The sequence below is a fragment of the Bombus huntii genome, chromosome 9 (assembly GCF_024542735.1).
Source record: "Bombus huntii isolate Logan2020A chromosome 9, iyBomHunt1.1, whole genome shotgun sequence".
NCBI classification, from domain to species: domain Eukaryota; kingdom Metazoa; phylum Arthropoda; class Insecta; order Hymenoptera; family Apidae; genus Bombus; species Bombus huntii.
Genome location: NC_066246.1, coordinates 5,344,882 through 5,357,224, shown reverse-complemented (window position 1 = coordinate 5,357,224; position 12,343 = coordinate 5,344,882). Strand labels below are relative to the sequence as shown.

Below are 12,343 nucleotides of genomic sequence, written 5' to 3'. Positions count from 1 at the left end.
AGACCGAGCAAAGAGACCACGGCCGCTCCGTCCTCCCGGATAGACCGTAAGTGGATGCCGCGGACTGGATCGTTCCACGCTCCGATTTCCAGTCGATTTTCGTTGCATCGATCGCGGGCAACTAAAAATAGAAGTATAGTCGCGGCAGAAAGAACGCGGAAGAAAAGGAATATCCGGAGGAAACGAATAGGCATACGTAGAGAGGTCGATTTAACTGATCCGAAGAATGCCCGAACAAATTGGTGGCAAGGGTTAGCGCGCAACCGAGTCTAGGTTGCGTTTCGAGCATCGTTTCTCAAGAACCTCGTGGAATTCGTGGCGCGACTCTCTGTCTCTCGATCGGCCAAAGAGGAGAGAGGAAACCGCGGAGATTGCAACGCCTCTATTTCCGCGTCTCTATAATCGTAGACTCGAGCAATGGCGTACTCGCGCTTAACGAATTATTCGAAGCACGCGGCTTAATGAAAACCGATCGAATCGGCAGAAGCTAATAAAATTAGAGTAAGCCTGGATAACGCGGGGGTCTTAAAATTCCATACATAGCGGCTACGTCGTGCACACGCCATCGAAACAATTTCAAATTCTTCTGCCGGAACGTCTAGCGTCGGGAAACGCTGCTACGCCCCCGTCCTAACATTCCACGAAAATCGATTCCGTGCTTTTGCTTGTACGGGACACGCGTGCCTACACGTTAATTACCTCGACCGGCTTGTCCCTATAACTTTTATCGTCTGCGACGTAACGTCCGTGGAGCAGTGCTTTAAACTAATCGCTCGTTACGTCGTCTGAACGCGCGTTCGCCATTAGCCGAGCTAAACGAAATGCCTTGTGTCGCCACGATCGAATAAATCTTCGACGATTCGAGCGATTTTGCGTCTCCGCGCGCTCTCGAGAGCGAAAAGGAAGAGACACGTTCGCGCGACTGTAATATGAACGCGTACCGTAATTAATTCCAGGACCGCGGAGGAAAAGGACGCGCGAAGATCGCCGTTGATGCCCGCCAGAAGAAAATGATTCGCGCTTCCTCGGCGGGTTTACGAGAATCGACGTCGTAAACCGTCGGACAGTGGCGTAATTGCGCATCGGCCAAACGTTGGATTCCGTAATTACGGCTATTGTCAGCTGTGCGGTAACAATTTGAAAACGCGTTTGCGATCAACGGCGATAGAACGAGACGCAAAATTTGTTCGTATCTATGCAGAAAGACTGGAATTGATAGCCGAACCAGTCTACTACCAGACCGGACAAACAGCGCGGCATTCGTTTTGCGCGCAAATTTTGCAGGCCCGCGGAGAATCTCGGTAATGTTGTACGTTAGGAGATAAATCAGGGTCGGACAAAATTATTTCTGTCCTACATGTTGGGGGATCGAGGTGTCGCGGTCGAGGAAGTTGAGAACTAAATTTATCGTTTCGCCGACGTACCGTAAATCGAAACTGAACAAACGATATACGGTTGCACCCAAGTATCCAGTGATCTCTCTTCTCAATTGGAACGCTATCGAAACGCGGTCTCGCGGCGAAGATATCGCGTATAATTGTAAACGGAAGAGAGACCAAAGTGCCGCGGCGAAAAGAGAACGAATTTTCCGTGTTTACGTTGGCACCGCGTGCATCCCTTCTCAAACGAAAGGTTGAGCTTTTACGGCCGCAAATAGACAAACCGGCGCAAGAGGGTACTAATCCTCGGCGAAACTCGGAGGAGCGTTCGCGACGAAAATAAGCATTACGAGCGAAGGCTGACCGAAATACGGCCGGTATCGGGAGCAAACATCCACTCCGAACCGCGGTTTACAGCACAGCCGCGTAGTTGCAGCGCACAGCAAAAAGGAAGGAGGCGATGGAATCGGTAACGCAATTCGGCAGGTTGCCGGGGCTTGTGCAAGATCGAGCAGGCGGGAACATTTCTCGCGAATCGCTTGCCCATAGACCGATAAAAGCGGAACGGGTGACCTCGCGTCACACGATCCGCGTGCTCTTATGATTATGATTATACCAGCGCGGGGAAGAAAGAGAGAGGCCAGGTAAGATAGAGTGCATCGGGTGGGAGTATCGGGTTGTCCAACCAGCGAGAAGGTAGCTGCGGACTGCCCACCGCGGCTCATTGGCCAACTTTGCGACCCGACCGAACGCTATCGTATTATCGGCAAGTGCTCGTTACGATACCGGCGTCGATCACCAATTTCCACCAACGACTTCTCCGTCTGTACTCGTCCGCTCTGCAACGCAACTTCCACGTCGAGCAAAGAAAGTAGAGTCGCGAGACGCACGAGTCCCGGAGAAACAATTAAAACCGATTACGCACCGGCACCGAATCGTTCCGTTTGCTTTAGGTTGCGACGATCAATTAGCGATCACCGCGTGTATCACGCCGCGCCGGCTAGAAAATTAACGAGCGAACCGGGTTAGCGGTACGTGGACCAATTAAACGCAACAGTGCTGAACGCTGAGCGCGATACCGGCAATTCGTTTCGAGAACGCTCCGGAACGAGAACGGAGCGCGAGCACGAGCGCGGACGAGAACGGGACGCGGAAGAATGCGTCCGAATCTACGGCACGCACGGTTCTTCTTCTCGGATGCTCTCGATTTTTCTACATCGAGACGGGTCGCGCGGTCTGGCCAGAGACGAAGAGGGATCGCGCGCAGGACGCGGCAAAGAAGGAGGCGAGAGGGGAGCAGGCGAAACGGGGCTGCTGCCGACTTACAAATTATACGCGCTCACCGAGATTTACGGGTGACGCTTCGAGCGAGACCATTGTCCATCCTCGCTCGTTTCTTTACCTCTTTACTCTTCTACTCGGTCGTCTTTGTCCACCACGGTTGGATCCTGCGGGTCCGGGTCCAGCTCCGCCGCGTGTCTCCGCGCTACCGTGAAACGCACCGAGAAACAGAGAGGGAGAGTGCTGGAGAACCACGGCAGAGACCAGGGGAACGAACCGAGGATAGTATTCCTCGCGACAAAATCGGGGAATCTCGATCGGGAACGAGAATCCGGTTCCGATCGAGTAATCGGGCCTCGATTCGCAGGAACGGCAGAACGAAACGCGTAGATCGACAAACTTCCTCGCGAGCTTGACTCGTGCAACGCGAAATGCCAACGGCGCGGCGACGCGACCAGGAAAAAAGAGAACGTTGGAAACCTCTGACTCCGCAAAGACATTCCTCGGACCTACTTAAATACCTGTTAAATACCTGTCGTCGAAACAAACCATGAACCTTCTAATGTATTTATCAAACACTCCGTCGTGTAGACGTCGCGGACAGGTAAGAGAGCAAGGTGCGACGGTACAGTGTCGAGACTGCGCGCAGAAATCCCCTTTAAATCGTTGACAAATATTTACTCGACCTTAGGAGAGACCACCACCTTTCGCCACCTTCACGGGAAACTACGCTTTCGAATTTTAACGCGAACAAGCCTAATCCGTCGAACCGCTTATCGAAGAATTGCCGCTCGGTGAAAAGGATAAATTCGAGAAAGTTCTCAGCCGGTGGAGAGACGATGTCGCGACCCGGAAAGTCGAGAAACCCGGGAGGTCCGAGTCACGCGTCGCGTCGTACGTAACGCGAGCTTAGGCGAAGACGCGAGGAACGGTTCGCTAGACGACTTGTCTCTGGATGCTGGTACCTCGCGATGGTGCAGCGGCGATAACGGTCTATCATCGTACAAACATTTACATAATAAACTCGAGTAAACATCGTGCACTCGAGCTACCGAATAATTTACTGTTGTTCGCGATACCTCGCAAGTACGTACGTAACGTGGTTACGGAGATCGCGTCACGCGCCAGTTGCGAATTCGCGACGTTTCACGACGATCCCTTCCCGCTCGGTCTACGAGGACGCGCAGTGCGTCTCCAGTGGATTTCGAGTTACGAGACGGACAAATCTGCGCACGACTGTCAGTCCGCGAGTCGTGCCTCGAGGAAGTCGAGATTTCCCGGTAACGGTAACGAGCAATTTAAGCGAATCGAAATGAAACCGTAAATCTCGGGACAGGTCTTACTTACCAGAGCGCAAGTAACTACCAAAGGTGGATTTATGGCATCATTAATCATTCCGCGAGCGCGTAACGTGCCGCGTAATTGATAACCCAGATGACGTACTTCGGAACTGGAGCACTCGTTAGTTCGTCACGTTTGGAAAGTACTGACGTTAACCGCTCTTGAAGAACAACTATTTTTCACATAATTACCGACATAAAAGTGCAACGCTTTTGATTACAATGACGGCCATCTCTCTCTCTCTCTCTTTTTCTCCGTTGCCCCTCGCTAGGGTATAATTGCTGAAGACGCACGACCATGAGTCCGCTCGAGACGAAAAATGACACTTACAATATACGAAGGATAGCGTGTTTCCGTTAATCGTTAGGTTTCTGCGTTAAGAGGAAAAACGGAGGAAGAATCGGTTAATGAAACGAGTACGTACCAGAAAGAGCCGGCGATGGGGGTAACGAGAAGGAGGCAGATCGCCACGAGAACGAGGCGCATCTCCATCCCCTCCGCCCCTCGGTGTAACTTCGACAATTGCCGATTTCTTCCCTCGTCTGCCGCCCGTAGTCTGCTGGATACCGGAAGACAGGCGACGTTCTCGACTCGAGAAAGACGAAGGAAAATCGAAATCGCGCCGGTATGGAAATCGATCGTGTCTGGCACGGCGTAGCGCCACCAGGTTCCTGACCTACGAAACCGGCGAAAAATTGATCGACTTTACGCGTGACGTATCGGTAGCTCGTAACAGGTCGGGTCACGCGTGCTCCTTTGAAAAATACTCGACGATCCTTTTCCTCGATCTCGAAGGAGAAATTCTTTATCGAGCACCCGATCTCCTCGACCGTCCACTCTCGACTACTTTCTCGTATCTGGTCTTCGCTTCTGCCAACACTTCACCGAAGCACGATCGTTTTCTTCTTCTTCTTCTTCTTCGGCGTCGTTACAGCCCTCTTCTTCCTCTTCCTCCTCCGTCCGTTCGTCCGCTTCTTTCTTCTCCAGCTTCGAGTATAACGATCAAAGCGAAAGAGCCTCTTTGAAACACTCGAACGGATACAAATATTGACCACGCGAAATCCTCATGATATCTTTCCGGGCCACTGGGAAACCATGAAAAAACAATCAAATTTTCCCGTTTGCTTTGACTCGCCGAACGTAATCTTTTGGAATCGCAAATGGTCCTTATCACGATGGAGAAATTCCCGGAAGAGCAAATCCTTCGCTTCCGGTCTGTTGAACTAGATATCCCCCACCCCTTCCCGTCACTCTGTTTCTTGCTTTTCTTTCGTTTACTTCCTCTCGATCCCGCCACTACTCCTACTCCTCCTCCTCCTCCTCCTCCTCCTTCTCCTATCTTTTCCGATCCTTTTCCTCTCGTTCGCTTCCTTTTGCTCAAGATCCGCTCCTCTTCGAACCTCTTTTCCCTCTTTCTTCGACTCGACGAAAACACCAAAGACGAGACGCGATCAAAATCTAGGAAGGTGCTATTTCCTTCCGGCGGGGACAAAAACGCGTCGCGTTCCTGCCAGAACTACGTCACCACGAACTTTGAGTGTTGCCTTACCCCCACCAGAATTGTACTAAGGAGTAGAGAAGACAGCCCCACCATTCACCTTCATCTGCTTCTTTCTCTTCGTCTTCTTCTTCTTTTAGTTTTGCTTCTTCTACCGCTTCCTTTTCTCCTCCACCACCGTTTTCTCTTTCAGCTTGCCTCGAGACACCACCATTACCACCTTCACTACACCACCAACGTCGACGTCACCATCGCCGCGGTATCCTCGTCGATAGTTTCGTGATCGCGAATGCGCCACCGAGGGGACATCCCTCTGAGAGAGATCGCGCAAACGAGAAAACCCAACGAATTTTGTATTTTCGAAACAATGCGAGTACCGCGTATGCTCGATAGGAAAAGATTAGATCGGAGGACAGTGGGAAAAGCGGAGGGGGAAGCGAGGGAGTCGGGGAAGAGGGTACCGGAGGGTAGGAAGAAGGTCGAAAAGCTCACGTGGTGCAGCACGATCGTGCGGAGGTGGAAAGTGGTCGATGGTAGGGGAGAGGAGAAGAGAATCGTTCGTCCGTGATCGGAGACGAAGCTCCTGGTCGGAGCGAACCGTACGAGACTGTTGCGGACTAGGCAGGTGAGCGCCGCTCGGCGGCAACGAGACGCAACCGAGCCCCTCTTTTCCTCTTTTAACTCTCCTACGAACCTCTCGGCTCCTCTGTGCTTCGCAACCTGCCGCTTCGGCATCCACGGAGGGAGGACCAACTTCCAAGCACAACGCTGCCTTTTGACCCTTCCATTTCGAACGTTCCCGATACGGTTTCGCGAAGATATAATCAAGAACAAAGACTCCGAGCTTACCCCATGCTCGCGTTCCAGCTTTCTACGTAAAGCTTCCTCCTCGTTGCACGATCCTCGTAACGAGCAGCACGATCCGCACGGCTGAGCAAATCCTCCCGAAATCCATTCTCATCGTTCAGCTGTCTCCTCCTTCGCGGACTGATCTACAACAAAGACAGAGACACAAAGGAATATCGTTGGATTAGTTGGTTTACTCAAAGGTGGACATCGATTACAATAGCATTTTCGCGGTTTTCGTTTCTCCAAGTTTGGGAAAAAATCCGATCAACGGATCGTTCGAAACAGCCCGGCACCAGCTTGTTCTCGGTCGGTCTCCGCTTAATCGTATACTTCCACTTTCAGCGCCGCGTCCTTTTCTTTCCTTTAGAGCTCTGCCAGTGGCTATCTTCTTTCCTCTTGTTGCACGCTGGTCTCTCCTCTCTCATCGGTCATGTCTCGGTGGTACACAACGAAGACGCATCGAACAGAGCTATCGAAGGCTTAAGCTGTCGTGCCGTGCGACTCGTTTTATCGTCTCGTTTCGGACATTTATCGATCCCGATTCTGTTTCGGCGTCTTTGAATCGCGTGCAGATTTTTCAGGAGTTACGTCAAGAGTAGCAATCGTCGACTAGTCTCAAGCTGCTGGCCCGCGCCAGAGATCTGTTACACGGGGACATTCTACCGACGGAAAACTTCATATTTCCCCGAGTAGCTTGAGCGAATATTTCATTGGAAAAACTTCGAGTAACGTCGAAACTGTCGCTTTCGCGTGGCATCGATAGAACTCCTGTATCTTAGATACTAGCCGTACTTTCGTTCCTCCCCTTGCTCTCTTTCCTTTCTCCATCCACTAGTAGCGGAGCGCGGAGAACGGTTGACCCAATTGATGGATCGCTCTCTGCGTATCTCCAGCGACGGGTCAACTACTTCGTTGACCGAGCGAATGCGCGAGCGATCGGTCTCGATGTCACGACCATTCTCCGTTAGTTCGCAGAAGCAATGAGAACCGTTTCGTACTCGGTCGAAGGAAAGCCGTTCTCCATGACATAAACCCAAGTGTCGCACGCGCATAGGTAACTGTAATTATGGAAACCGTAGAGACGTTCGTCATCCCCGATTTTAACGAGAAAACGAGCGCGTCGAACGACGGGCCAGCGAGGAAGAACGGGCGATAACAGCGACAATAGAAAAACGAAAGGCAGAAAAACGGTAAAAGGAGTAGAGAAAGTAAAAACATCGTGGTAAGTGTGCCGGTAAGAGGAATCGTTTGGCGTTGTTGTATCATGACCACCGAATTCTACCCGAGGAACGAGTAGTTTTGAACGGCATCGGGGGGAGAGCAGGCAGACGGAGCGGTACGAGTGAAAGAACGAACGATTCGATAGAAGAGGAAAGGAAGAGATTACGACGGAAGAGTAGGAACTGGCGAGGTAGAGCAGGAGAAAGAGAAAGAGCGAGCGCGGGGTCAGCGGGGGTCCGTATTACAGCTCATTTAGCAGCGGGGTCCTGTGCCCCTTCAGCGGCCAGAGAGATCCTCTCGGATCAGGCTCGCGTTCGACCTACGGCAAAGATGAGTCCGTTTCATTCCCATAGACCGTCTGCGAGACCTCCTGGCACCTAGATCCGTCTCTCTATCGACTATTGCTTAACTCTACGCTGTCACGTTCCTGTCGTCGCCGTTGTAGGCACAGAATCGTGATGAAATTTTCGCCAAGTTCCTGGATAAATCAACGATCGTCGGTCGTTTATCTCGCAGACGAGGTATCAAATAATATCGGGTTGAAGGAAGAATATAAAGGACAGGAATAAAGACGGGAGGGAAAGAGAGACGGTAGAAATGGAAAGGCCGGAGAAGAGGAGGGAAGAGGAGAACATTACCGAGTTGTGACCAACACAGACACGGAATAGCTAGTAATTTATGGGTGAGACTAATTACCGGGGAATGCCGCTCCTCCGACTCTTCTTTGCTCCTAAGACCGCGTCTCTACCAGACCAGTTTTCAGAGACGAGTGGAGCTTCTCTTAGCCCACCTTCGTCTTCGTTCATCGTCGTCCGTCCTTTCCTTTTTCGCCTTTTTCTCCTTTTTCGACTTTTTCGCCTCCCTTTTCCATCCTCTGACCCGCGCCTGCGTTTAAACGTTAATTTGCGCCGACGCGTCGTCGTAAGAAGACGTCGATTCGACCGACTTTATCGTAATCGATCTTGCTAGCGATTACCTCGCGGAGAGGGTCCTCGCGCGTTCCTTGTAAATTGTTCTTCGACGATAACGTCCGAGCGGGACCAACGGAACAAAAAAAAAAAAAAAAAAGACGGAAAAAGAGAAGGAAGAGTATTTTCGAAAAAGGAGAAAAATATCGGGCGAGGGTGTTCCACGGGATAATGGAGAAGGAAAAAAACAGGCGTGTTCCCACGAGCCATCAGCACGGAGAAGGGTGTCGGAACAATACCGAGTCCCGTCCTCGGACGTCGTTTCGACATTAGCCTGACCTAACAATTTGGAGCAAGCTCACTGCCCCTGCTACCACGATTCCTCTTCGTTAAATGCCATTATACGTTTCACTTGGACACCCGGTCGTCGCATGAGTCGTGAATTCCTGAGAACCTGCTCGAACCTGGATGGGCAGCAGCGTGCCGGTGGCGGCCACCGGTGCCGCTCGAAACGATAGAGGCGGGCCATAGCGCGCAGCCACGAACAGATTCTTCTATTATGACGAGAACGAATCGAGAGAAAAAAGGACCGCCGCGGTAACCTACGCGCGTGACGAACTCGCTTTGATAGAGCCGTACACGCTGCTCTCTCGATGCGTTCGATTCTTTTCTCGTCCATCCTCGATACGTTCGTGTCGACGATCGAGAGTATAAGCCTCGCGATTGCGTGCAAATAGAAAAAAAGAAAATAAAAAAAAAAAAAGAAAGGAAGACATTCCTACGTCTCGAAATCCAGCGAGTATCCTCGAGTTTGAAATCGATTCTAACGAATCGCAAGAAGAAGGAGAAGAAGAAGGAGAAGAAGAAGGAGAAGAAGAAGAAGAAGAGAAGACGAGATGAAGAGATGAAGGAGAGAAGGAAGGAAGAGCACGGGAGGACCCGCAAACAGTTTTTGTCGCAAACCTCGCAAGGCCGCGTCGCAGACGGTCAAGCGGGACCTCGTGACCGAGTAGTGGACCCGAAAGCCGCGGTTGGGACCGATGACACGGCATCGGTCCCACGACAAAGAAACACCGAGACGAGCTGGATCCGGCTGTTTTTCTGCCTCCTGACGTTTCGCCAATTTATTGCGCCTCTCCCTGTCATCCACGTTCCGACGTATCCTCGAAGAATTTCGCGTTGGCCGATCGGCGCCGGGACGAACCGTTCTCCTTTCGGTGATTTCGTGCGACGCGTCGAGCCGCGGTTCGAATAAATCAACGGGAAAATCCCGCGGAAGGATACGGGACGTGAGATTCCACCGGCTTTACGCGAATCGATTCCCAGTCGGAACGATTAGACGCCGATAATTATGGCGAGGGTACGTGACAAACGGTATCGGGGCTCGAAGCTCGTAATTCCCGATATCGGAGCATTATCGAAAGGTCCGGGGCAACTGTCCGCGCGCGCCTATACAGCTTCGAGGTAGGAGATATCGAAACTAATAATTATTCGATTCGCGTTTCATTCCTAATTACCGAAGGCCACCGTGTCGAACGGTTTCGAAAGAACACGTCGGGGCTGCGTCGTTAATACGAAACAGATATCGATCGGCAGCCAGTTCGTACAGGTAATAAGCGCACCGTTGCCGAGATGGAAACCGATTCGAACGATCTCGAATGGGCGTTTACAGCTCGGCGTTTTGCGATCGAAGTGGGTAAACAGATGCCCGAGCAAACGCGCCGTAGCAATTACACGGCACTTACAGACCCGCGTATAGAACTGGCCTCGAGATACTCGAGTAGTTTCTCTCTTCCCTCCTCTCTCTCTCTCTCTCTCTCTCTCTCTTTTCGTCTCTCTAAGTCCCCCACTTTTTGTCGTCCCTCTCTTCGCGGCCGCGTATACCTTCGCGTCCCCCTGTTCTTCCTCACCCCTCGATCTTCTCTCCTTAATCCTTTCTTTTCCTCTCCCTCTGCCATCTCTCCCATCGCCCCTTTCCCCACCTCCAACCCCCTGGTTCCCCCGAGTTTCCACAATCGTAATTACGAGGCAGTCCGCTCGTAAATTTCACGTAGGCTAAACGTACGCACGGGCAACCGCGAACGCCGCGTGGCCACTTTCTATTTCCCATAGGATCTCTGTCGTGCACGCGGACCGCAGCCATAGAGGAATCGATACGTTCCGATCGAGAACGGCCGGATTCGGCGACGGAGAAGGGAACTCGATCCAGCTGACCCGCGCAGGTTAAACGACTCCGCGAGCCCCGTGTTCTCCACTTGTCCCCTGGTTTACCTCTGCTCGTTTCTCTTTTCCCGGTATCGTCGTCGGTACCTCGATTCCGATCTGCTCGAGCTTTCCTCTCGTTCTCGCAACCAACGTCCGCGATAGTACACGATCGATCGCGATCACGACGTCTATCCGCGCGCAATTTTTCGCACGGCGGATCGTCCATGAGCTCGCGAGCGATGTTAACTCTAGGATCGAAAGGATCTGACGGCCGCGCGATACGTTGTCCCGGTGCGGGGCACGCGGACGGATAGGCAAACTGAACGTGTTGCGCCGAGCAAAGGCCAGGGGGCGATTGTATTTCGTGGAATCGGCGTGGAGAACCCACGCGAAGGTCGTCGGTTCGACACGAGACATCGACGAAAGAGGGAAGCGATCGTGCTTGTAAATCGCGAGTTTATAGGCCACGGCCTAACAACGAACGTTCCTTATGAAACGCTCGTGTTCCCTGCGATCCGTTGCGTTGTATCTCTCGAATGCCTGTCCGATTTATTGCGTTAAGAGCGAGTCTCGGCCGGCGATGAACAGCACGCGGAAGCACGCATCCACAAGAAAAATAAACGAGGAAAGAGAAAGGAACGGAACTGGAGAACCAGAGAACTAGAAACGGAGTATCGCGTCCTTCTGAGAGCAGCAGCCTCGAGATCCACTAAATGTTCGAAACGTGTCTCGAGCGCATCAAAAGCGGACCTGGCCGCAGGCCGGCGTTATAATTTCAGGCAGTTTCAGGGAGGTCCTGGGCCCGAGGGCCAAGCGAGACCAGTTCAATGAAGTCATCAGCTAGTCGGAGCTGGGGTGCTCTGTTATTATACCGTGGTACCGCGCCACCATCCTCGTTTCTTTCTTCCACCCAACCAGTCCTGCCTGAATATCCTTGCCTTATCCGCGGATTTCTCTCCAAGCTGCTCCTCGTACCGACCGAATACTTTTGTCGAGACGAACCAGAGGATCGAAAGGAGGAAGGCAAAGAGAGAGAGAGAGAGAGAGGTAAAAAAGAAACACTCAGGCGGTCGATGAAAAATCGAACGTTTCGAGTTTTCGGTGGAAAGGAAACGACGGCGATAACGTAAATGATAACGATCCATCGTCGGGTCCAAACGCCGACCAAGTATGCGGAAGTGGCGATTAGAGGACCGTAAAACGATTGAAACCCAAGGGATACGCGAGTAAATAGAAGCAGGTTTCACGACAGGTTTGGAAGCAACGTTAAAACAGAGATAAGCTTCGAAGGGTATATACGAACGAATCCTAATCTGATGGCTGGCAATAAGACTGGCGAGGGTTTCCTTTACAATCGGCCCGAGGGCCAATTAGATCTAAAGTTCTTAATCCGTTTATCAGCCGCGCCACGATGCACGAGTCCCTTTCATCGGAACGGATAAAAGAGCTTTCCAGCTTCGATCTCGGAAGTTGGAATCCGATCCGTGAGGAATGCGCCTGTGTGTACGTACCCTCGGGAATACATTAAGCGTTAATAGACTCGTCTTCGAAACGGAGACTAAATCGTGACGCAACGAGAGGCGTTCGCGCGCGCCTGCTTGCGCTGAACAAGGCGCGTTGCGAGAAACGCGAAAGATGCAACGATTAAATGCCGGGGCGAG

General features: G+C 51.9%; 1 protein-coding gene across 3 annotated transcripts in view; it reads right to left on the bottom strand.

The window, feature by feature from the left end:
* The window catches only part of LOC126869491 (protein Wnt-6-like), a 56,761-nt gene that overhangs the window by 13,846 nt on the left and 30,572 nt on the right, over positions 1–12,343 (bottom strand). The window contains exons 1-3 of one of the 3 annotated variants that reach the window (XM_050626109.1): positions 6,564–8,258; positions 6,349–6,491; positions 4,426–4,677 (exon numbers count right to left, since the gene is read on the bottom strand). In XM_050626109.1, coding sequence (XP_050482066.1) covers positions 4,426–4,677; positions 6,349–6,353 — 257 coding nt within the window. In that variant the 5' untranslated portion in view covers positions 6,354–6,491; positions 6,564–8,258. Of the gene's footprint in view, positions 1–4,425; positions 4,678–6,348; positions 6,492–6,563; positions 8,259–12,343 lie in introns of those variants that run through there. The other 2 variants (XM_050626108.1, XM_050626110.1) reach the window with 2 other exon arrangements.